General features: G+C 41.6%; 1 protein-coding gene across 1 annotated transcript; it reads left to right on the top strand.

Annotated features, from left to right (window-relative positions):
• ldlra (low density lipoprotein receptor a) lies at nt 1-24,499 on the top strand. The gene is given in 19 exon segments (XM_078268787.1): nt 1-223; nt 8,172-8,297; nt 8,433-8,555; nt 9,332-9,712; nt 9,946-10,037; nt 10,039-10,069; nt 10,583-10,705; nt 10,848-10,967; nt 12,868-12,993; nt 14,865-15,036; nt 15,123-15,350; nt 15,805-15,923; nt 16,022-16,161; nt 16,872-17,013; nt 18,177-18,314; nt 18,469-18,861; nt 19,964-20,044; nt 20,180-20,343; nt 20,991-24,499. Coding segments are annotated over 19 exon segments (2,850 nt in total). The 5' UTR covers nt 1-129; the 3' UTR covers nt 21,048-24,499.
• The last annotated feature ends 2,356 nt before the right edge of the window (nt 24,500-26,855 follow it).

Below are 26,855 nucleotides of genomic sequence, written 5' to 3'. Positions count from 1 at the left end.
GTTGTCAAACAGAACAGTGAGCCGAGCATCCCTCCTCCTCAGCATCTCCGATACAGCAGCACGGGCGTTTGGTGTCACAGCAACCTTATAACATTAACTCCCATCAGAGACTAACAGGCTGCAGTGTGAATGCAACCTCCATTTAAGCTGAAAAAGCTGAAAAACATGGCACGGCCGTGTCACGCGTCTTTGTTGTTTCTGCTCTGCTCCCTCGTTCAGACAAGTAAGTTCAAAATCCTCATCTCAACTTGAGCAATTGAGTCATTAATTAGCAGTATTTTTGGACTTGGCATTTAAACAAAGGTAAAAACTTGATGTTGTTTAATAGAAATATGTATTTAAGTTAGATAAGTATGATTTTTTTGTGTGTGTGTGTTTTATGTGTGGGTTTAAATTGCCCACTCCTGTCCTCTGACAGTGCCCGGATGCAAGGTGGTGGTGGTGGTGGTGGGGGGGCCCGAGGGCGCAATTATTCACACAATATAGGTCAAATCTCTCCCTCTCATAATGAATGTTTTCTCCGCCACTCTGCCTAAGATTTTCCCATAATGAAATCCATGCATTGTTGGCTTACAGTACGTTTTACCTTTTCATTTTTGAATCCTTATACTTGCATGTAAATGTAGATCTATCATCTACATCAACTATCTATCATGAGAACATTTAGATGCATTTTCTGTAGGTTATTCTTCCTATAGGCCTATGGTGCAATATCCAGCCTGTTTGCATTTAGGCTCTCTCCCATCACGTTTCACCTGAAACGCCCTAATATTGCTGAAATGAGTGGAAGCCGTCCAGCTTATCCTCCTCCAATACAAACACAGACATTGTCTTGACATTGACAGCATTCCTTGAGTTTTAGAGATCACTCACAATGCCGATATAGCTCGGATATAAAAGAGATTCTCAGAGAACTAAATGCTGTAAATTGTACAAGCAAGAAGCAACCCTCAAATGTTATATATAATGCACCAGGTTAATGTTTAGATAAAGAAATGACCCCCCCCCCCAAATAGTTTGTTTAACCCCTGGGTTGTTTCCAAAATGAACACTTTTTTGGTGCCTTTTTGTTGTTGCTTTTGATGCTTCCCCCCCCCCCCCACTACCACCCGAGTAGATACACCACTAACACCAACTTGTTACACTCATTTTATACTTATTCTAGGAATTCATGGTCAACAAACCTCATTTACATGAAATTATATCTAATCTTTGAGTCAAAATGGCTGAAATGATGAATTATTTTGACTAATAGGTAAGATCAGAGGATGTTGAGTGGATCACAGACTGGTTTATATCAAAGTTTAGTCATTATATACTTTTTGAAACTATTTAATTATTCTTTTTCAAACGCTATATAATTGAATAAAACCCTCAATGTAAAGAAAGTAGTGAACTGATCCTTCATTTGACTTGCGAAGAGCGCTGTATGGAACAGTCCGTGTTATTTTTGGGCACTTTGGTTGATGGAAATTCCTGATAAAGATCAAATTTGACCTGAGGACAACACAAGGTGAACCTAGGGGTTAATAACACATGAGTACCGAGTCGACCGTTCTCTGGGAGATGTTTTCATGCTAATCTAATGTGTCTCTAGCTTGAAACAAGATATTGCAAACTGCTAATTAGCTTATAACGCTAGTCGTCGGGGCAGAGGGTAAAGTAATAAGAAATCTCTATTTCTACGCCACTAACAAGGCTCAAAATATCACCACACTTCCACGGTAGCATCATGAGGGTCCCTACATGTTAACCCAAGCATTGAGAACTTTGTAAGTGTACAGATTATAAAGACAGTAGCGTTGACGTATACAAGCAGGCGCCATCTTGGGGAAACAGTCGCGACCAGTCGAACGACGGACGCCGTGCTTGAGCGATGTTACTGGTTACTGGTTGCACGGCGGTCGTCGTTCGACTCGGGGCGACAGAAACTGCGCACTATAGCTTTAAAAGGACTAACGTTATATTGACGTATTTAACATATTAAAAGATTGAGTTCAGGATTTTTGTATAATCAATATCAGATCTCTCAAACAAAGATTGATTTTAATTGGAAATGTAATTATTTGAACCCAGCCCTACATTGCTGAAATGAATGGAAGCCGTCCTCCTCCAATACAAACAGCAGACAGTCTTCACACAGCATTCATGGAGTTTTACACTGCAGTTAAGTCAGCGACAGACCTGTTCTCAGTATGTTGGTTCTAGGAAAAGGTGTGTGGTGAAACATGTTGGAACTGGTTGTTGTCGCTTGTGCACATTTCCTCCCCGGTCACAGACAGACAGGGCTGGGGATCGCCAATTTTCACAAGGTCCCGGGCCATTACATTTCCGAATCGATATCAGGAAGGTTAGGATAATGTCAGTTACAATACCCAGTTAGCTCAGATATAAAAGAGATTCTCTGGGACTTAATGCTGTGAATTGTACAAGCAAGAAGAAACCCTCAAATCAGGTAAAAGTAGGGATCGACTGATACTTGTTATTCAAGATAGATACCGATTATTATTAGTCATCAGTCAGAGTTTATTATAGCACTTTTCATACATAAAAATGTAGCACAAAGTGCTTGATACACACACACACACACACACACACACACACACACACACACACACACACACATACACACACACAGATATATATAACACAATCGCCCCCCGTTATGTTTTGTTAGTCCAAAAGCCAAATAGATTCAGTTTAATATGATTAAAAAAAACAACAGAAAAGAGCAGGAAACTTCCACATTTGAGAGTCTGAAAACATCATTTTCTGCCTTTCTTGCATGAAAAATGACTTTTAACAATGAATAGATTATCAAAATAGTTGCTAGATATATTTTTCTGTGGGTGCAGTACACTAATCGTTGCAGCTCTACACAGAACAGGCAACAAACATGTTATTCCTGCAGCAGATTTGTACTCGGATCAATAATGCTGCCGTCTCTGGGGACAGGCTGTCTTTCGGGGACTGACCCTACTGTGCCCGTTAAGTAAATAACCAACATGAACTTGGATTTGGGTAACGTGTCATCGGTTTCAGGGAATGGGAACTGATCGATAAAGTTGATAAGTTCCATAATTCAGGGAAAAGTAAGGTTTGAAATCTGCCTCAGCAGCAGAGTGTTTTCTACTGTGTATTTTGTCTTTTGTAATAGTAGTACCTACAAGGATGTCCTTTTGATAAGACCCGGTTTGTCAACATGAAACCTTTTATGGCAAGGACAATAATGCAGAGCCTTTCACACCGAGTCATAAATATATTAGGGATCGACCGATACCGGTTTTTCAAGGCCGATACCGATTATTAGTGACTGACATGCATTTACAGTGAAAATGAAACTCTTTAAAGGTCCCATATTGTAAAAAATGAGATTTTCATGTCTTGTTTGATTATAAAGAAGGTCGAGGTGCTGTATAAATACTTTTAAGTATTAAGATGCTCAATCCACAGAGAAATGTACAGTACACAGCCTGCATTTAAACGAGCCGTCAGGACTTTTGTACGTTTGTGAGGTCACAACTATACTATATATAGGTAGAAAGTGCCGCTACAGTGCCGTTACAGTCAGTCATGACTGTGCAGAGTGCAGAGACGCAGAGAGTGCAGATGCAAAAGACCTGGAAACCCTGACCAATCAGAGCAGACTGGGCATTTTCAAGATGGGGGCTTAATGAGACAGGCGCTAAAACGGAGCGTCGTTTTAGACGCAGGTATAATCAGACAGACAGTATGAAAAAAAAGAAGTTTTTTTTTGAACATTTAAGCATGTAAACGTGTTCTAGTAGAAATCCAAAATACAAGTATGAACCTGAAAATGTGGTTTATGTATTTGGTTGTGTTGTGTGTATTTGCAGTGTGTTTGCTAAATGCTGCGCATGTGTTGTCAAATGAAAGATGTTTTCTTAATTTGCTTACATTTTCTTTTAGTTGCAGTGCGTTTGCCCCTGTCGGCCACCGTAGTTTTGTCTTTGGTTTGTTCCTCTCACTTTAATTTTCCATCTAGTGGACTGAAAAAGCAATTGATCTTATTATTCTAGTACCAAAAGGTTCAATTCTCATGTGCAACTTCCATAAAAATAGATCGATACTTGGCGTCCGTGTATTGATACAGTATTGCCACGGAAAATATCGCAATACTATTTTATTTCTCTTTATTTGAATAGGGACAGATACAAAAAACATAGATTATTACACAAAGAACAATCCGATGCCTGTATCACAGTGTTTATAGCCATGGCTAATTGGCAACACCTGTCCCTATGCTGCCCCTAGTAGGGTTACTTCACAGCTGTAACACTGAAATGACTGTTTGCATTCATATGGAGTCATAAAATACTACTACAGTGGCAAAAAACATTTCCTCAACCTACAAAAGAGAAAAAGCAGACTCTCCTTGTTTAACCAAAGCATCAACCATGGTGGTAGCAGATTGACTGATGATTACTGTTGTCAGCCATTCATAGCAATGAATAATTCACGATTTGGCTTTTAGGGCACAGACTTATAAAAATGTAAACACTTACACATTAATACTTAATTAGAATTATAAATATATATATAAATCTTCATTTGCCGCCGATCGTCGATTAATCTATCGATTATGTTCTCCATGAATGGATCAGTTGTTTGGTCTATAAAATGTCAATAAAGGATTTTGAATCTTGAATCTAACTGCCTAGCCGCTGGAGGTAACAACCCCTCCCTTTGGACACGTTCAGAAACAGGTGGCCATCCAGGGTTTAGAGCCCCCGGGGGGCCAGAGGGAGGAATGGCCTCTGGTACCTTCTCCTGACATGCTGTGTCTCTGATGTACAGTCTAATCGCTCCTTCTGGTTCAGTGGCTTCATCGGGTCCATTAAAGATGGGGGTTGGGAGGCAGACTCTGGGTCTTCAGCAAATGAGCTCATTTCAGATGAGCTTCCATTTCGGCTAGCATAATGTAGCATAACGTAATAACTGGAAAATGAGATCTCTCTGTTTTGTGTTAGGAACCTTTATTGTCCACCAGCCAAATGGCTGTGTCGATGTTCACATTTTTACCAGCCACTCAACAGATTACCATTGTTTTTTGTTTGGTTGCTGAGTGAGAGCTACCAGCCACTTGCATATTTTACCAGCGTTTGGATAGTGCTAATTTGAAATTATGATAATTATCGGGTATCTATAAAAATGCCTTGTCATTCCCCAACACCAAATATCAATACCTAACCATCAGCTTCAGTGAGCCAATAGGCCTTCAGCATGCTTCTACCGAGATGAATAATGTTTGTGGTTGGCTGTCTTAACGTTACATGTCACAGATACACACAGGAACAACTCTGTAACACACCGAGACAGGCTGACGTGTGTTGTTGTTGTATTTTATGGAGCGGGCTGAAGTGGCTCCTTAGTTTTGAGTATTAAAAGAAAATGCCTCGTCATTCAATACAACATTTAAATACATGGCAGCATGCTTCTACGAAGATACAACTTTTATTGTCAGCCAGGGCTGAAATTCTTTTTGCATCCCTAGACAAGACGACATAGACATACAGTATCTCACAAAAGTGAGTGAGTACACCCCTCACATTATAGTAAATATTAACACTGAAGAAATTACACTTTGCTACAATGTAAAGTATTAAGTGTACAGCTTGTATAACAGTGTAAATGTTCTGTCCCCTCAAAATAACTCAACACACAGCCATTAATGTCTAAACTGCTGGCAACTAAAGTCAGTACACCTCTATGTTATATTCCCATAGAGGCAGGCAGACTTTTATTTTGAAAGGCCAGTTATTTCATGGATCCAGGATACTATGATCCTGATAAAGTTCCCTTGGCCCCCACATCATCACATACCCTTCACCATACCCCCACATCATCACATACCCTTCACCATACCCCCACATCATCTCATACCCTTCACCATACCCCCACATCATCACATACCCTTCACCATACCCCCACATCATCACATACCCTTCACCATACCCCCACATCATCTCATACCCTTCACCATACCCCCACATCATCTCATACCCTTCACCATACCTAGAGATTAGCCTGGTTGTATTTCAGTTAGTCTAATAGCTGGTTTGATTTGCATTGAGAGATGATTTCATGGAAAGTACCCCATGCCAATCTCTAGGTATGGTGAAGGGTATGTGACGTGTGTACTCACTTTTGTGAGATACTGTACATACAGACATACATAAGATGAATAACACCAAAGACATACATGAAATATTATCACAAATGACATAAACACCCAAATAAGGAGACAAAGCATACATGTATAACAACAGAAAATGACATGAACACACACAGACAAGGTCTTGGAGACTTGTAACCCTGAATACATATTGCACTGGATTTAATGTAGCTGGTTTAACAACAGGATAGATTGAAAGAATGAACTCTAAAGCATCTGTTTGAATGCAGACCTAATAATGATCAGATCTCATAAGGCTTGTGATTGGCTGTCTAACATTGTAGAGACATGCAGAAAAACGTTCGCACAGAGACGGGCTTACATGTGTGTTGTTGTATTGTGAGAGGCTTGACTACAGTGTGTGACACGAAGGGGTAAAGGAGCTGACACAAAAAATTGTGAATAATATAAGAAACTAAAAACACTGTTGGAAAAAAAGATTTGAACCGTAATGTGTAGTGTTGTAAAATGGTTTCATAAAATTAGTTTTGAAAAAAAGTATTGTGAAGGAACCCGTTTCAAAGTCAAAATCGGTGCCAAAATCTTTTGGAAAAATACCCAGCCCGTATTATAAACTTGCCATATCAGCAGCTCCCTGATGAAAAGGCTGATAACTGCAGGCTTACATACAGCAAGTGTCCCTGTTTGACTCACCGTTTAACCGTTTTATCTGCCTTAGTTAAACAAGTACCAACAGGCACCTGGTGTTTGGATACATGTGTGTGTCCTCCCAGCTCCTTTATCCTTTGGTGGCTTTATTAATTACCGTCTTTGACATCGCTGAAGACATAGTCCCTCCCTTCACTGTATTGAAACCCAACTATGGGTGCCAAAAATAGCACTATCACTGAACTCAGACTGACTTTCTTTGACATGAGGTAGCGTTCTATGTACCTGCTCTGAAAAATTAAAATACTACTGAATGTGTGCTTGCTAGGGATGTAACGATGCAGTGAATTGGATGTGATATTGATATATATACAGGTATATACGTGTAAAGATTACAGCCGTTTGAGATTGTCTTAGCTTTAGTGTGTAACTTTTTGATATTGATGAACGTCCGTTACATTCAAGCCGTTGCCAAATGAGTTGCTACAAAGCTAATTAAGACTATCAGCTCCACACAGCTCTCTCTGGATCTCTCAGTGTGACTATGTTCAGAAGATTGTGGCGTCCGGTGACTTTCACGCAGAAACTGGTGTGAAGATAATGACCTCTTCTGAAGAGTCCATCATGTTTTTTTAATCCTCCGTGTCCTCCTTGGCTACTAGCAACTGCGTGAAAGGGAAGGGGGAGGCGGTCACGGAAGGCTTGTATCATGTGGACGCGCCGACAGTTTTGTTGTCATAGAATTTCTCATGGGGGAGACAGAAACTACGCACTATTGCTTAAAAAAATTAATTGTGATGCAATATTTTTAACTTCCAAGGGCGTAATCTACTTTAGATTTCACTTATTGGACTTCACACGTCACTACGTCTTCTTAGTTGATTTATTTGAAGATATTTTTTTTCTATTTATTTAGTTACTTTGATGTGGGATTGAAATGTTAAGATAAGATAAAAATACAATTTCAGTTTTACTTTTGATAAGAGGACATGTCTGTCGTTTTGCATATTTTATATAGATTAAGGAATTATTTCCAGTCGGTTGTCTGCAGCTCATTCTGGGTTTTTTTGTGAATCGTATCGAATCGTGAGTTGATTGTAGCGTTACATCCCTAGACGCAGCCCTATGTTAAACATAAGCATATTACCATTTTCATTTTGAGCATTTTTTCATGCTAGCATTAGCAGCTAGCTCAAAGCACTGCTGTGCCTATTAACTTCCCTGAGCGGCTAGCATGTTCTGCAGAATTATGACTTCACTTCTTTTCATTTGCAGCCATGTCTGTGTTTATGAGGAGTCTTTCTGTATTGGCCCCTGATAGATGAGACTTTTAGTTGAACTGTGTGTTTATATCTGTCTGTTACAGATGCTTTGACAACATGTGGAAGCAACCAGTTCCAGTGTGGGAACGGGAAATGCATCACGGTCAGATGGGCGTGTGACGGCACAGATGACTGCGGCGACGGCACCGATGAACTCCCCGGTACCTGCAGTGAGTATCGCGCATCGCTAAACATGAGAATGGACTCATTATGGCTGTGCATTCACACCTGTCCCTACCCACAATCCCTCAGTGGGATGATTATATAGTCTCAGTTATTGTTTTTTCTGTGTATTTCACTTCCAGTGGCCAAAACTTGTAGGCCGACAGAGTTCAGCTGCGCGGACCGCCTTAACCAGTGTGTACCGAGCACCTGGCGCTGTGATGGAAAAGCCGACTGTGAGAATGGAGCAGATGAAGACAGCTGTGGTAAGCCGAGTTAACGCCCCCACATCTGTCTTACTGTTTACTCAATCGTATATGTAATTTATTGCTCTCAGAATCCACATCTTCCTTCTCTCATCTCCTTCCTTGCTCCCTGCTATGAAGTGCTCCTGCTGAGGTGTCAAGATTTCACGTGTCATTGATCGAAATGAGCTTTCCATTTTGACTATCGAAATCAAAAGCCGGATTGGCGATTCTCCCGAGTATAGCTTTTTTGTCTCCACCACCACCACCTACTTGCGCACGTCTGAAGAAAAACAACAACAGACACAGTGTAGCCACGTGGCAACATTTTGCCTTCCACGCGAGGGAGTTTTATAAGCAAACAAAGGTAAAGCATGTGGGCTCCATGGCTGATGGGACTCCATGGTGCCTTCAGGTGCATCGCAGTAAACTAATGGTGCAATCAACTGCACTATGAGAAAACTCAACTCAAGATTGTTGTTGCTAAGTACCCTTCTGCCATCTAGTGGCTCTAATTATGGCATTGTTGTCCCTGTTAAAAAAAAAATACCGCAGTCCTTACCGCAGCGGCTCAGGGTTCGAATCCGACCTACGGCCCTCTGCTGCATGTCTCCCCCCTCTCTCCTGTCTGCAGCTGTCCTGTCAATTAAAGGCCAAAAATGATCTTTAAAAGATGCTTTTCTTCTAATTTTTTTAAATCGAATGTCAAATAGAATCGTGGATATGGAGCATCGTGACACGCCTAGTTCCTGGTCTTTCATTACTCTGACCGCCCCGTTATGCGTCTTCCCTCTTAGCGCAGAAGCAGTGCGTAGACACCGAGTTCCGCTGCAGGAACGGCCAGTGCGTGTCGTCCTCCTTCGTGTGTGACGACGAGGCCGACTGTGACGACGGGAGCGACGAGGCCTCGTGCCCAGTCGCCAGCTGCAGCCCCGGGACCTTCCAGTGCAACAGCACCGTGTGCATCCCCCGCCTGTGGAGCTGCGACGGCGATGCCGACTGCTCCGACGGCTCCGATGAGTGGCCCCAGAACTGCGGTATGAAGACGCCCGACTCTGCTCCCACCCATCAGTGCTCGTCCCTGGAGTTCCGCTGCGGCAACGGAGAGTGCATCCACGGTAGCTGGAAGTGTGACGGAGGAGCCGACTGCCTGGACCAATCAGACGAAGCTGAATGTGGTGAGTATGATTGCAAAATCTAGACACTAGTCATGTTTCCATCAACGTATTTTTATGCGCATTTTGAAGTACTGCATTAGAAAATGTTGATGGAAACGGCAAAATTCTGAAAAACTTTCTCGGATTCAGCAGACTTTCTTAACTGCTCAAACATGTCCTAAATTGCAACAAACTGTCAATAGTTTCATCATCTCTTGTACTCACATGTCTACCTGTCTCTACCATCCCTCTAGCACGTTCCACCTGCCGTCCTGACGAGTTTGAATGCGGCGATGGCACGTGCATCCACGGCAGCCACCAGTGCAACCATCAGTACGACTGCAAGGGACATGAGTGATGAGGCTGGCTGCGTCAACGGTACCAATCTCTTCCCCTACCCTTTTCTATCGTGGTTCAAAGTCAAAAGTATCAAAGTATCTTTATTAGTCTCCCCAAGGAGAAATTAGTTTTGGATACTGGGAGAAATTGTTGCAAGAGTTACAACAGAGACACACAACAAGCACAGGGTTAAAACAACTTAAAAGACAAATGTACAGGAAACATTTGGGCTACTCAAAGAGCTATGCAAATTGCAAATGACCATTTTCTATACTACGTGCAAAAAAGCCATCCTTCCTACATTCTTCTGTTCTCCCATACATGCTTTACAAACTTACTCATTCCTACCGCCATAAGCGTCCATGCATTCAGTCAGTCAGTCATGAATAAACTAATAAAAAAAAAAAAAAAATCCATACATTCAGTTATAAATATGCATTCATTCCTCCATTCATATCCATACATACATTCAGTCACAGATATACATTAATGACAATTAAATGCAAAAATCTCTGGTCTGTGTCTGTAGCTGTATCTTTTGTTTTTTAACAGCCACCCAATGTGAGGGCCCGACCAGGTTTAAGTGCCGCAGCGGGGAATGCATTAGCATGGAGAAGGTGTGTGACAAGCACCGTGACTGCAGGGATTGGTCAGATGAGCCTCTTAGGGAATGTGGTGAGCACCGAGGCTTCTCATGCATAACTGTCTGGTTAATTACTACTTGTGTGTTAATGAGGGTGTCTGCAGCTTTAGATTGCTAGTTACTGCACATCCTCAGAAAAGAAAGATGGTAAACCTTTTCCTACTCCCACTGCAGGCTCCAATGAGTGCCTGTACAACAACGGCGGCTGCTCGCATATTTGCAATGACCTGAGGATCGGCTACGAGTGCCTGTGTCCTCCTGGATTTCACTTGGTTGACAAAAAGCGCTGTGAAGGTAACACCCTGCCACACAGTTACACTTAGAAATGCTTTGTATGTTCTCTTAGTCTCGCATTGCCAGCTCTGTCTCCACACTGCTGGAGGGAGGGTAAGGTCTGGCTACACCACAAATGCATACTGGGATAGGAGAAAAAAACACTGTGGGTTGTTTGCATTTCTTTAAACCAGAGATTCTCAAAGCGAACAACAAGTCAATCCGGACCCAGCCCGTACCTTGCGTTACGAATGCAAAACCTTTCATAAATGTAAATAAACGTTTTCTATTTTAAGATAAATTTTTTATTGACCAATAAATTGCTAGTGACGTTGAAAATACAGTAGTGGTGTAATGGACTGTAGTTGACACCCGCCCCACCTAGACTGGGTAAACCCAGCCTGATCTGCCGGGGGTTTGATTTCTCCCTGCAGCTCAGGCTGGAGACCTGTACGTTTATCTATCCTGCTTCCGTTACAATTTTGCGGGGACCAATCACAAACTGGCTTATGCACCTGGCGCGCTATTGGCGGGTTAAACACGATTACGATAGAGAAGCGACGGCAACCCCTTGATGCCGCTGTCACTGCTACGTACCCCGTATCGTTGATCTGATTGGTTGAAGGACTATCCAATTGCGTACAGAGTCATTTGAACTATGCCCGTTGATCCCGCCTCTTGTGCAGAGAAAATCCAGAGCAGACTCCCCAGACTAATGTTCAATCTTAAAAGATTAAGCTTGGTCTGGTGATAGCCAGACTACCCCCCCACCCTAAAAAGATGAATAGTTTTGGACTTCTTTTTACAACTGAAAATAAAAAAAATTTTATTAGAGAGAAAGTATGCTACCGAAAAAAGGTACCGATTTCCAGGTAGTGGTACTGGTACCAAAGTTTACCACTGAGTACTCAGCTTGAAAAAGTGTTTTTGTTATTGCCAATCGTTTCGGACACCTGACCTATCATTTTTTTTTAGATGCGGACCTTTCAGTGATACGTTTGAGAACCCCTGCTTTAAACTAATCACAATCATCTTGGGCGACGCTAAGCTCGGGTCGCAGTGACGGTGGCTCTGCTAAATAGTCTCTGGAAGGAACTGGTTCTGGTGGAACATTTGCACCCCGATAAGAAAACGCCACATACAATATTAAATGAAGTCAACTGTTCACACAATCCAGTAACGTGAGCTATTTAAATGAGCTGATACATGGTTAAACCTCATTACCGTGTGTACTTCGTCCACAGCAATCCCACCAACCGGTCCCAAAACCTCCCAGTTAGAGAGGAAACGCCCTAAACATATTCTTTGTAAATCTTTACAATCATTCCCCGAAAAAACCAAGCAGGCCCGCCTTGTTGCACGATCCAAATCTTCTTCAAAACCTGACATTTTCAGCGTGTAGCTCGCTAGCTCGAAGGTTGTTGTCGTTTCCCGTAGCGAAGGGACACGGCAACACACAGAGAGCGGAAGGCGAGGGGCAAACAGGAACGTCGGATTGGGGGGGAAAGGGGACTGAGTACCCGGGGCCCTCATGTGAGGAGGGCCCAAAAAGATGCTAGAATGAATAGCTGTGGATGCGGGGAGGGGCCCGTTGAAAATGCCTTTCTACAGGGACCAGAGTTTTGTGCAACGCCCCCTGAGGACAAAGCCAGACGTCACACGCCGGATTTCAGGCTTCATTCGGGAAATGTACTTCTGTTGATCCAGACTAATGTTCTCTCTTAAGCGAGAACTTGGGTCAGATTAACAAATAATGTTGCAATCTGTTTACTCTGACGCAACCTTTTCCATGTCCCTGTCTGTGTCGCCAGATCAAGAGAGATCACGTAAATCTTGCAGACACAATGACTCAGCATGATGTTTGTTTGCACTGTCGTGTGCGCTTCATTTTTTCGTTTCTCTTCCCTCTTCTTTGAATCAGATATCGACGAGTGTGCCAACCCGGACACCTGCAGCCAGATCTGCATCAACCTGATTGGCAGTTACAAATGCCAGTGTGAGGAGGGTTACCAGGTTGACCCGGCAACCAAAGCCTGCAAGGCCATCGGTAAATATCAGCTCTCTGTGTTCTCTCCCGAGCGTCCGCTGCATTAATATGTAACACTTTAAAGATAATGAATAGCTTTCTCAAATGTTATTTTTCCCTTTTTTGTGGCTTAGTCTGAGCAAGGCTGTGTGAAGTCACACTTTTTGTGTCACAGAATATAAACGTTGCTTACTTGAAGCTAGAATCAGAGAATGTAGACCTTTTTCTTCATTAATAAAATGACAGTTTGTAGTTTTGTATTTATTTATTTCGGGCATGTCAAATTTAACATAAAAAACACAACAGCAGTTTGTTGAAAACATATCCAACAAAATAGAAAAAAAGGTTGAAAAAAAAAGAGAAAGAGATAACATAATTCATAATTTCCTTCATTTACAAGGAGTAGGAAGTATAAAATTATTTAATCCTACCATAATTAAAGGAGAATTCCAGTAGATTTCAACACGTAGCTCTGTTGTCTGTACATTTGGAGTGCTGTCAGTAGCGAGAAAAACGTGTGCTGCCTACACCGTGTTATCCTCCTGCTAGCGTTAGCACCCAACAGGCTTAAACAGGGCAAGTTTTAAACGTGCTTCTAGCCTCTTAACATGTTCGAAATGTCATTAAAGGTGCCTCCCCATGTGCAGTGATTCCTTCTGAGTGAACACAGTGAATCTGACTGCAGGAGATGTGACAGAAAGGCATAAAAGTTGTGTTAATCCAGCTCTTTTAGTTCTGGTGCTGAGACTGCAAAACGAGTATTTAGGGACCGTCTACAAACTACAACACTGAAAAGAGATACAACAAAACTATTTATTAATTTAATGACTAAATAAGGTAGTGTCTCCAAACTTACCTCAACTATAACTCGTCTCCTGCTAGTTGTACTACATCACTTACTTTTAAAAAATAAGCATATGCCTATTTTCTTTAAATATTTTTGTATCTCTTTTCAGTGTTGTAGTTTGTAGACGGTCCCTAAATACTCGTCTTGCAGTCTCAGCACCAGAACTAAAAGAGCTGGATTAACACAACTTTTATGCCTTTCTGTCACATCTCCTGCAGTCAGATTCACTGTGTTCACTCAAAAGGAATCACTGCACATGGGGAGGCACTTGTAATGACATTTTGAACATGTTAAGAGGCTAGAAGCACGTTTAAACTTGCCCTGTTTAAGCCTGTTGGGTGCTAACGCTAGCAGGAGGATAACACGGTGTAGGCAGCACACGTTTTTCTCGCTACTGACAGCACTCCAAATGTACAGACAACAGAGCTACGTGTTGAAATCTACCGGAATTCTCCTTTTAAATCATTATTTACCAAAACGTTGGCGATTAATTTAATAGTTGACACCAATCGATTAATCTTTGCAGCTGTAGCTTTTTGAATGTGGGTTGTGTACGTTTGTTTAACCCTTGTGTTGTCCTACCGGGTCAAAATGAACACTTTTTCAGACACTGTTTGGACATTTTTGTCTCTTTTTTTCGGAATTACTGGTCAATAAACCTCATTTATATGAAATTATCTAATTTTTGTGTGAGAAAAAAGCAGAAATTATGAATGATTTTGACTAATAGTTAAGATCAGAGGAATGAAGGTAATGGATTATCACAGATATGTCAAAGTTTAGTCTAACTAATTATAGCTAATGCTATAAAATTGAATAAAACACCCAAAATTCAATGAAAGTAGAGATCTGATCCTTAATTTCACTTGTGAAGAGCGTAGAATGGAACCATCAGTGTACTTTGGGGCAATGTGGTTGAAAGAAACCCAAATGTCTGATATAAAAAGGAGATGTTTGAAGAAAAACATTCAAATTTCAGTTTGACTTTAAACAAACATTCCCACAAAAGTACTAAGAAAATCACTTGTCCGCTCTGATTTTGTAGGTACAATCGCCTACCTTTTCTTCACCAACCGCCACGAAGTCCGAAAGATGACTTTGGACAAAAGTGAGTACACCAGAGCTATCCCCCGTCTGAAGAATGTCGTGGCTCTCGACATGAACATGGCCGCCAGAGAGATCTACTGGTCGGACATCTCCCAGAAGAAGATCTACAGGTGAGTGGGAATGAAATCCGAATGAAAGCAGCGTGTTTGTTCTTTCCTTTCCTGCTTGACGTCCGGCTCTTCGCTTTTCAATCCAGAGGTCAGATGGACACGGCCGAAGACCCCGCGCATCACAACGTAGTGATCGGTAGCGGCATCGATGCCCCTGAAGGCATCGCTTTCGACTGGATCCACGGTAACCTGTACTGGACGGACAGCATTCGCAGCAGCATCAGCGTGGTAACTGCCGACGGTACCCGCCGCAAAACTCTCTTCCGCCAAGGCTTGTCCAAACCTCGCGGTATTGTGGTCGACCCCCACAGCAAGTAAGTCTAACAATGCCAAGAAAAGCCCAGTGACTACGTTCACATGCACATAATATGGTTGGTTTATGTACAGTACAGCACAGAGCTGATCGTAAGCCGTAAACAGGCAAGAGGCCGTAAACTGTCACAAACTGGAGTAAAAACCCTGATTGAGACGCAGATTCTGAATCTGCTGTATTCATGTCCAAAGAATGCTTCTAAAACCTGAATAATACCGGCATATCACACATGTCTTAATCTGAAAATGCTATATTCAGAAAAAGGCCTTATTCAGAATATCCAAACGGAAAATGCTGTGTACATGACCTGTATCAAATTCAGATTATTAGTGTGCGTGTAAAAGTACCCAGTGATGCCTTAATCCTTTTTAGACTCTTGTCTTCATTTGTGTCCTTTCTAAATGATGTATTTCAGTTTTCTATGTTTTATTGACAACATATCTATGTTCTCCTAGCTTCATTTACTGGACCGACTGGGGGAATCCTGCTAAGATTGAGAAGGCAGGTCTTAACGGAGGAGACCGCACCGCTCTGGTCACTGACAACATTGTGTGGCCGAATGGAATTACACTTGGTAAACTCTAGCGTGCATGTCTCTCTGGTTTCAAGTTGATTTTTTTTTAATCTATTTATGTGAAAGCCAGTGGTCTAACCTGGCTGCTTCCTCCCCAGACCTGGTGAACCAGCGGCTCTACTGGGTGGACTCTAAGCTGCACACCCTCTCCAGTATCGACGTGCAGGGCGGTGGGAGACGCACCATCATCATGGACGAACACAGGCTGGCTCACCCACTGGGCCTCACTGTGTTTGAGGTACATGTTGTGAGCTGTTACGAATACATGTCAATACAACAGTTCAGTTCAGTCACTTCATTACCCCAGATGGGAAACGTTATTGGCAGTCAGGAGCACAAGATAAAAAGTACAAGTAAATGAAAAGACACACAACAACAACAACAACACAAAAAGCACAACAATCTTTCCTGTACATACAATATACAGAACACAATTTTACACAATACTACAGCAGCAATGTGCAGATTAAGGCGAGTTATTGCACATGTGACGAGGGACTTTTTACTCCAATCCAGTCCCTCCAGAAAAACGTGATTATACGATCGCATAATTCAATGCATAATCAGCCAAAGTCCGCGCAAAATATGCGGGGCTTGCATGATTTCATAATCCCCGCATTTTCGTTGCAAAAAAGTCCCAAATATCTTAGCAGAAAGATGAAAAATGTGCAAGAGCAGCCGCATATTCCATCGCATTTTTTCAGAAAACGTGACGCATAATCAGGGATTTTAGCCCAAAACAATCACAAAAAAACTCCGCATTTTTCTGGAAGGACTGCCAATTGTTCTTGAATTGAGGTCCTCTGAATCTACGACCTAAGGGGAGGGTTTAAACTCAAGAAAAAGTGTCTCCTCACTTCATGCATAAATAGAAGTACTCGTCACTGCTACTACTCTGTCCCCAGTCTCTTACATGCTCACGTTTGGTTGTTTTTTTTGTTCTTCTAGGATAAAGTGTTCTGGACAGACGTCAGTAATAATGCCATCCTCAGCGCAAACCGGCTGACGGGTGAAGACATCACGCCAGTGGCAGAGCACCTGACATCACCAGAAGACATTGTTCTCTTCCATAACCTCAAACAACCTGCTGGTAAGAGACACTGACACGTACTGTTCAAAAGTGTGCTCACACACCAGAGCATGTGAGCGCTGCAGTGTTGCCAACTCTTCTCCAACGAAAGTAGCTAGAACTAGAAGTAAAAAAATTTTTTTGCAATATGACAACATACTCTCATTTTGCATATTGTCAACATCATGTTGTAACATTTGCATAAAGTTTAGAGGCTGTGGTGGCTGACTGCCTGCTACACAATGCAAGAGGAGAGGGAGAGAGATCCTGTGCTGTTGGCAGAAGAGACGTGGACTGTGACTACTTCCTGGAAATCAGTTACAATTTAATAGTCTGAAGCAGCTACATTTGTAGCTAGCCACCTTTTAGAAATAAAGTTGCTAAGAGGTTCTGAAAAGTCCCTTAATCCAGCGAGAAGGTAGCCAAGTTGGTTCCTGCGCAACCGGTAGGAATCGGACCGGATTACAACGCAAATTTCGGTTCCTCATTTCGGTTCCACTTAATGTGTCGACTGAAATATTTTCCCTCTGTCGCTCCGAAACGGACGTAAAAATATCCCCCTTTCTCTGTAGTCTACCGTTAGCTAGCTGCCGTAAATGCAGGCTACTTTTACTCATTATATATTTAAGTACTTTAAAATATTAATATATTGTTACATTTAAATAATTTTCTATTTTAAATAAAACTCATAACTATAAAAGAGCCTTTACTTTGATGACATTTTTCAGTTTTTCAAGAATCGGTTTAGGAATCGTAAAAATCCAAACGATACCCAACCCTAAAGATGAATACCGCTCTCATTTCTGCGCGTAAATATGTAGCGAGCTGAAGCCAGTAGGTGCTTAGCTTGAAGAAACGGGGGAAACAGCTAGTTTCTCTATGTTTCCAGCTAGATAGTGAGCTTTAGAGGAGCTGGTCGGTGGATTTGATTACCACTGGACAGAGCCAGGCTGGCTGTTGACCCCTTTTCCAGTTTTTGTGCTAAGCTAACCTCCCACTGGCTGATTAGCTATACTTATTAGTTTACATAAAGTGCACAGACATGCAAGTAGTATCAATCTTCTCATCTAACTTAAGCGTATTTGCCAGAAACTATTGCTTTATTATGTTATTTTTGACAATGGCTTCAAAACACGTAAAGCAGTTAAACTAAAGTAAAATGTCATCCTGTTTTTCCATTGCAGGGAGGGATTGGTGCAAGATATCCGGCTGTGCATTCTTGTGCCTGGCAGCTCCTCAAGTGGGCAGACATCCCCCCAAATACACCTGCGTCTGTCCGGATAACATGATGTTAGACAGGGATATGAGAACGTGTGTACCTGGTATGTAAATGATCAAAGAGCAGATATTCTGTTGAATGATATCGAGAAGAAAATGACAACATCCTAATTTTTGTCTTCCAAATAAATATTATTGAATAGTTCACACGCTCTTATTTCTGACTCTCACTTCTCCTCTGTTTGTGTTCTTCACCAGCTGTTCCAACACCTGCAGCTCCCGTGGAGCCTCATGTTCCAGCAACCGACCCCCCTCGTCGGCCACCAGTGCCAGCCAGCACCACGCCTAAGCCACTAGTCCGCACCACGCCTAAGCCACTAGTCCGCACCACGCCTAAGCCCCTAGTCCGCACCACGCCTAAGCCCCTAGTCCGCACCACGCCTAAGCCCCTAGTCCGCACCACGCCGAAGCCCGTTGTCCGCACCACGCCTAAACCCCTGGTCCGCACCACCACAGTGCCCGTCGTCATCACCAGTACTGCAGCCAAGCTGGTGCCACACCCCACCAAGCCTCCTGTAAGGACCACCACGCCCCAGCCGGTGAACCCTGAAATTCCCCAGACCACCACAGAGGCTCCAGTCACCTCTCCAGGCAAGTACCATAATGTTTTGTTAGATAATTAAGGTCAAATTGTGTAGACGGTTTACATTCCTTTTGACCATTTTACAAAGTTTGTATGAGTGCATTGTCCTCAGCTCTGACATAAAACGACTACGTTTACATGCACATAATATTCAGTTTTTGCCATTATTCCGAAAAAGACAATATTCAGACTAAGCTGTTTACATGGCTAGTGAAAGTAAATATTCCACTAATATTCACGTTTACATGCAGCCGTGAAAAATAGGAATTTTCCAAAGTTTTCCACCAGTAATTTACTTGTTTGACCGTGTGAATGCAGCCTCCCACTTTCATTCCTTCAACCACCTTCTTGAAAAGTTCGGTGTTGCGATGTTTGTGCATATCCAAAAACCTGTTGATATCCAAGACTTTCATAATGTTTAAAAGTAGCAGCCCTGCAAACTGTTGGCTGGTTGGTTTGTGTACAACAATCATAGCAACGAACGGACAGAAATGACCATAAGCTGTAAACAGATGACCCATATCAAATTCGGCATATTGTCATATTAAAGACCTCAGATTACGCTCATTTCATTTTCAGGTTCATAATTGTATTTAGAGGTTATATCAGAATAGGTTTACATGGTTTAATTTTCAAAAAACACCATATTTTTGTTGTACTGCACATTGCTGCAGCTCCTCTTTTCACCCTGTGTGTTGAGCTCTCTGTTTTAGCTACAGAGTGAGACCTCTCACTTCTGTTCCATCTTTGTTGGGAGTCGCACATGCTCAGTAGCTAGGTAAGGACTACTAGCCAGTCAGAAGCAGAGTATGAGGGCGTGCCCTGACAGTACCTAGGTAAGGACTACTAGCCAGTCAGAAGCAGAGTATTAAGGCGTGAACTGACAGTACCTAGGTAAGGACTACTAGCCAGTCAGAAGCAGAGTATGAGGGCGTGCCATGCTAGCAGCTAGGCGAGCATTATAACGTGTGTTACAAAGTGACGCACGTTTGTCTCTGAAGTAAAGTACTCAATGTGGACAGTGCAGGTCAGCTTCATGTGTCATTAAAACATTATTATTATATTTTTTATATATAATACATTGTTTTCTTGTGTTTCTCGTTCCTTCAGATTTTCATCATGAATTTGCTGCAGCTATCCCCAACCCTGCCTCCGACGCCCCGATAGCTCTGTACATCGCATTACCTCTGGGTGAGTTGCTTTGGCAACCGCTTGCAAAGCCAGCTTCTTCTTCAGATAAATATATTTTTTTTGAAATGAAAACATTGTCAAACATCATGCTTAACACCTTCTCTGGATATCTCTCCCTATGTCTGCCTCCTGTAGCGATCGTTTGTCTGGTGGCCGTTGGTGCCGTGCTGCTATGGAGGAACTACAGGCTGAAGACCACCAACACGATTCACTTTGACAACCCTGTCTATCAGAAAACAACTGAGGACCAAGTGCACATTTGGAGGACCCACAGCCCTGACGGTTACTCCTACCCAAAAGTGAGTCTAGTTTCACAGTCTACAGTTCAGCCTGTTTGAATTTATAGTTTGTTGTAATCAGCACACACGGTACGCTACAGTAACCTGACTCCAGATGGATTGCTTTGCATTTGCTCGGCATATCCATCTGGGAGCTTTCCGTTGGAGAACTTTTGGGAAGGGGCGAAAATCCTGGTTAGCTGATTGGATAAACCATCTGTCTATCACCACCTCTGTTGGTGATGGACGGCCAAATCAACCAATCAGATCAACGATCTATCAAACTCTTGCCGAAACCAGTCGGGAGAAGAGCAAAAACATCTTTTCCTCCGAGAAAAGCCTCCAGTGCCGTTCTTTGCTCTTCTTTCAATGAAGGAATACTTTCTAATTTGGATAAAACTTGCGCGACAGCTACGCTCATCTCATCCGTGGAAGCCGCCACGTTGTTTAGACTGAACAGTCGCTTCTCGTTGCGTCGCACCTAAACCCGCCTCAAAACCAACGCTGATTGGTCGGTCGTTTGGCGAACGGCTCCAAATTTTCTCTGTGTCAAGATGCCAGACTGATCTGCGAGTGGAAAACTGGAGCTCGCGAGATCAGGACGCTCTCACGAGGCTAACGCTACAGTAAAAGAATCTGACATCCGTTTTGTTTTGCTGTCCTTTCAGAGACAAATTGTGAGCTTGGATGAAGAGGCAGACAATCCAGCCTTCACAGACAACTGAAGCACATCAAGTAGAGTGGAAAGTAGAGCCTTGATGATAAGCTACCTTGGACGTCCTGTTGTATTTTTACCTCACACGGCACAAAGATATGGAAGTCAAAGCCAGTATCAGAACCACTATATCCTCAGAGACGGACAAACGCTCTACAGTGGAAAGAAAAACATATATATATATTTTTTTTTCATCAAGTTGACAATCCATTCCTCATCAAATCATACCAAATCGGCAGATGATGGATTCCTCAATCTAACTTTTGTTTTTACTCGTTATCCTAACTGATAAAACTGGAGAAGAGGTCACTGTTAAAGGGGCTGTACTCGAAATACAGAAAAAAATGTTTTATTCCGGCCCATATGTACGAACATGCACACGCAGAACTAAACCTGGAAACAAAGACCAGATAAACTTGGGTTACAACACACACACAGAGGGTGTGTGACTTCATTTTCTGCTCAGGATGCCATTACTCTATATTGTTACAGAGCAAATATTGGTTTGCTGCTATAATATTGTTTTTTTTTGGGGGGGGGGCAGTTCTGCCTTTATTGGATAGGAAAGCTGAGATATGAAAAGGGAGAGAGAGAGAGGGGAAGACATGCAGGAAAACCGTCACAGGTCGGATTCAAACCCTCGACCTTCTGCGTTATATATGCTATATATTATATATGCTATAATAATGTTTTGAATGTCGAGTACAGCCCCCTTTAAACCCCCGTGTTATCCTCCCGGGTCAAAATTAATACTTTTTCAGACACTGTCGCTTTTTTTTCCCATGTTTTGCTTACTTTTCAACGTTTTTGGCGCTTATTTCAACGTTTGGTGACACTTTTTCCCCCCATTACCACCAGTATATTCACCACTAGAACCAACCTTAGTTTTACACGTCTTTTTTGGGAATTTTTGGTCAATAAACCTAATTTATATGAAATTATCACATTTTTGTGTTAGAAAAAAAGCTGAAATTATGAATGATTTCACTAAAAGTTAAGATCAGAGGAATGAAGGTAATGGATTATCACAGATATGTCAAAGTTTAGTCAGGATAATGCTATAACATTATATAAAACACCCAGAATTCAATGAAAGTAGAGATCAGATCCTACTTGTGAGGAGTGTTATGAAACCATCCATGTTATTTTGGGGCAATTTGGTTAAAAAGAAACCCAAATATCTGATATAGAAACGTTGAACAGGAGGGTTAAGCCACGTAATGTCTTGTTTTTCATGCAATAAGTTTAGAGTCCAACATGTGGAAGGTAGAAGTCACACATAAGTGTTGTAAATATCCCTGTTAATTATTTTTGTTCATGGAACATTATCAAAACCTTATTTGCCATTTTGGCCACTCTGTTGTCTGTATGGTAAATACAAGGCAACCATCATAGACTGTATAAAATATGGATTTAGTCTCCGTGACGTCACACATGGGTTTCCAAAGAGCCGATGTGAAACTCAATGTGGGCTCCGGCTGCTACAGTCCGTGTTGGCTTTATTTATCAGTTTTACTGCTTGGCTACCACGATGAGACAGTTAGCTTAGCTCAAAGGGAGCAAGGACAAACAGCTAGCCTGACTTTTTTTATGGTGGGTTTTGTACAGAATAAATAAAGGAGATATAACGTGTTAATCAGGGAGCTTAAGAGATGCTGGCTGGCAGATTGTATTATCTTGAGAAAGAGCCATGCTAGCTGTTTCCACTTGTTTCCACTCTTTTTGCTAAGCTAAGCTAACCAGCTGCTGGTTTAATCTACATATTTAACAAACAGATATGAGAGTGGTCTCAAAACTGTCAACAAGAAAGTAAATAAGCCCATTTCCCAAAATGTTGTACTAATCCTTTGATTATGAAGCTCATCTTAAAGCCGCCTACACATGATAAGCGAGCGGTGCGCGACGCCAGGGGTAGCGCAGTGAATAGTTGGGCGCCACCGCTCTCCCCATAGGAAATGAATGGAACAGCCAGCGCAAAGCGGTTTAGCCACCTATCACGTGTAGGCGGCTTAACATAAAGACTTGTCGCTTTTACGCTTTGTTGTCTGTACGGAACAACAAACGAACAATTATGTGTAAAGCAATGCTAAACTAAGCTAATCGCCTTATGGCTCCAGCTCCATACTTAACGCACAGACATGAGAGTAGAGTCAATCTTCTCACCTCTCTGCCTAGAAAGTGAATATATCTCCCCAAATGTATCTTTGTTTATTGGAAGCAAGTATCTAAACCTGACTTTTATCCCATAACTATTCTATATCGACGATGTTTCATTTACGGGATCATTTCGGCTGGATGTCCGTCACCTTCCTCCTCTTTGTGTTAGCATTGTAAACTCCGGTCGATTCGGGAAACAATAGTGAATATAATACTTCTGCATTTGCCAGTTTAACCAGTGTGACCTCAATAAGTCTCAATAATGTGTGTGTGTGTGTGTGTGTGTGTGCGCCGATTATTTTCTCAATTAATCAATTAGTTGTTTGGTCTATGAATGTCAGAAAATGTGGATCAGTGTTTCCTAAAGCCCAAGATGACGTCCTCAAATGTCGTGTTTTGTCCACAACTCAAAGATCTTCAGTTTTACTGTCACAGAGGAGAGAAGAAACTAGAAAATATTCCTATTTAACGAACTGGAATTTTTCCCTTTTTCCGCAAAAAAATGACTCAAAGCGATTAATCGAGCATCACAATAGTTGGCGATTAATTTAATAGTTGACAGCTAATCGATTTATCTTTGCAGCTCTATCATCATATGGTCACAACACAGGGTTTTTCAGCAGCTGTTTTTTGTTTCAGAGTTTCTCCGAACACTTTTTCCAGCTATTCTTTCTCTTGATTTGTGATTCCCCTCTCTACACCCCTCTCGAGAGGACCAGTGCATTCCTCAGGCTTTGATAAAACCACGTGTGACCAATGGGGCCGTGTCTAAATATCTTTACCATGGCACGTGTATATATTTACATCCTCCCTCAGGACCAGAACTTCAACTTGCCTCCTGCATTCCTGACTAAAGACAGCCATGTACCTTATAATGCTTTTACAAACACTTTCTCCACAGCTGTATGAGCTCCTTTTTTTTATATCACTGACAGATGTGTGCCTTTTTAATGACATTATGTTCACATGTTAATGTTGGTGCTATTGAACTCAGTGGATATTTATAAAATCAATGTCTCTTCCTGTTTACAGTGCTAAATGCAGGCGAGGCTATACCTAACAAAGACGTTGACCGTTGTGAGGATTTTAGGTAGAAAACATTCATAAGTGCTAGTAAAGCTGTACATAATGTCATTTGACATTTACCAACCAACAGTGCCGTTTAAGCGTGTAAATATATAATGTTCATAAATGTAAATATTTGTTCTTTATTGTTTTTTTGGTAATAATGTCTGTGTTTTAGACTGTTGTGAACTTTAAACACATGATGTACATAAATAAATGCTTCTATTTATTATAGAATAACCACTCTCTGGGATCAGTTTTTGATGAATCATTTCTGAATATACTTTAATGCAACTTGTTAACAGTCACATCTGTTAATTTAATAAATAATAAAAACATGATTTATAAACTCATGCCAACAATTATTAAGCAATTTTATAACTTAGTTTTCTATATAAGTGGTGGGTGGTGATGGAGCAGTGGACGTGACTGATGCCTTTGGTGTGGGAGACCTGGGTTTGATTCCCACTGTGATACATCAACCAACGTGTCCTTGAGCAAGACACTTAACCCCTAGTTGCTCCAGACATATATAGCAATTGTAAGTCGCTTTGGATAAAAGCGTGAGCTAAATAACATGTAATGTAAAAAAGGTCCTACATGTTACTGTAGGCCCAGTTTAATATGCAACTTCATTTAATACAGTATATGTAGTAGGGAGTCCCTGCTCTGTCTCGCTCTCAGTTAAGGGGTCAGACAGACAGACATACACAGACAAAGACACACACACACACACAGTTACTGACATCAAAACCTTTTATGAAGGTCAGCACGCACGCAGGCTGTCACACTGTTTTCAGGGTCAAGTTCTAGTTTGTGTGTGTGATTGTGTGTGATTGTGTGTGTGTGTGTGTGTGTGTGTGTCTGTGTGTGTGTGTGTATGTGTGTGTGTGTGTGTCTGTGTGTGTGTCTGTGTGTCTGTGTGATTGTGTGTCTGTGTGTCTGTGTGATTGTGTGTCTGTGTGTGTGTGTGTGTGTGTGTGTGTGTGTGTGTGTGTGTGTGTGTGTGTGTGTGTGTGTGTGTGTGTGTGTGTGTGTGTGTGTGTGTGTGTGATTGTGTGTCTGTCTGTGTGTGTGTGTGTGTTTTTTGATTGTGTGTGTGATTGTGTATCTGTGTGTCTGTGTATGTGTGATTTGTGTGTGTGTGTGTGTGTGTGTATGTGATTGTGATTGTGTGTCTGTGTGTGTGTGTGCGTGTGATTGTGTGTCTGTGTGATTGTGTGTGTGTGTGTGTGTGATTGTGTGTGTGTGTGTGTGTGTGTGTGTGTGTGTGTGTGTGTGTGTGTCTGTCTGTGTGTGTGTGTGTGTTTTTTGATTGTGTGTGTGATTGTGTATCTGTGTGTCTGTGTATGTGTGATTGTGTGTGTGTGTGTGTGTGTGTATGTGTGTGATTGTGTGTCTGTGTGTGTGTGCGTGTGATTGTGTGTCTGTGTGATTGTTGTGTGTGTGTGTGTGTTGCACCATCAGTGTCACCTCAAAGGTTTCTATTACCCACCGACACTTGAACGCCTCGTCATGTATGAAGTAATGAAGTTAAATTAACATGTTAGAATTGGGAAAATATATCTGTTACACAAAAAAAGCGTCAGCTAAGTGACATGTTATGTAATGTAAAAAAGGTAATGTATAAAAGCCCTACATGTTACTGTAGGCCCAGTTTAATATGCAACTTCATTTAATACAGTATATGTAGTAGGGAGTCCCTGCTCTGTCTCGCTCTCAGTTAAAGGGTCTTTGGCTTAAAAAACGTTGAAGATCCCTGGTTTAATCCATTACTTTAGCTAACTATTTCAACTGTTTAATCCATTACTTTAGCTAACTATTTCAACTGTTTAATCCATTACTTTAGCTAACTATTTCAACTGTTTAATCCATTACTTTAGCTAACTCTTTCAACTGTTTATCCGTTACTTTTAGCTAACTATTTCAACTGTTTATCCGTTACTTTTAGCTAACTCTTTCAACTGTTTAATCCATTACTTTTAGCTAACTCTTTCAACTGTTTATCCATTACTTTTAGCTAACTCTTTCAACTGTTTATCCGTTACTTTTAGCTAACTCTTTCAACTGTTTATCCGTTACTTTAAGCTAACTCTTTCAACTGTTTATCCGTTACTTTTAGCTAACTCTTTCAACTGTTTATCCGTTACTTTTAGCTAACTATTTCAACTGTTTATCCATTACTTTTAGCTAACTCTTTCAACTGTTTATCCGTTACTTTTAGCTAACTCTTTCAACAGTTTAATCCATTACTTTTAGCTAACTCTTTCAACAGTTAGCCATTACTTCTAGCTATTTAAACTGTATCCTTTAGCCTACTTTTAGCTAACTATTTCAACCATTCATTCAACCTCACTTTTAGAAAGCTTTTTCTTTGCAATAGTTTTCACACATGCAGGTTATTATATGGGCCGTTGGTGAATTTAGTATAGCACATGGTGCAAACGTCTTACTTTCCCTCTGTGTTGTTATCGTGGGTGGATGAAGTGTTGCCTTGTGGCAGAGGACAGGTTTTGAGTAATGTACAGCAGTATGCTCCACTGTTTTCATACAGCAGCTTTGGTATGTGCACATGGCAGAGAACGTTTTCTTTTCA

This window comes from Sander vitreus, chromosome 15 (assembly GCF_031162955.1).
Source record: "Sander vitreus isolate 19-12246 chromosome 15, sanVit1, whole genome shotgun sequence".
Lineage (NCBI taxonomy): Eukaryota > Metazoa > Chordata > Actinopteri > Perciformes > Percidae > Sander > Sander vitreus.
The sequence above is the reverse complement of the archived record's forward strand: the minus strand, read 5'-3'. Positions and strand labels throughout refer to the sequence as shown.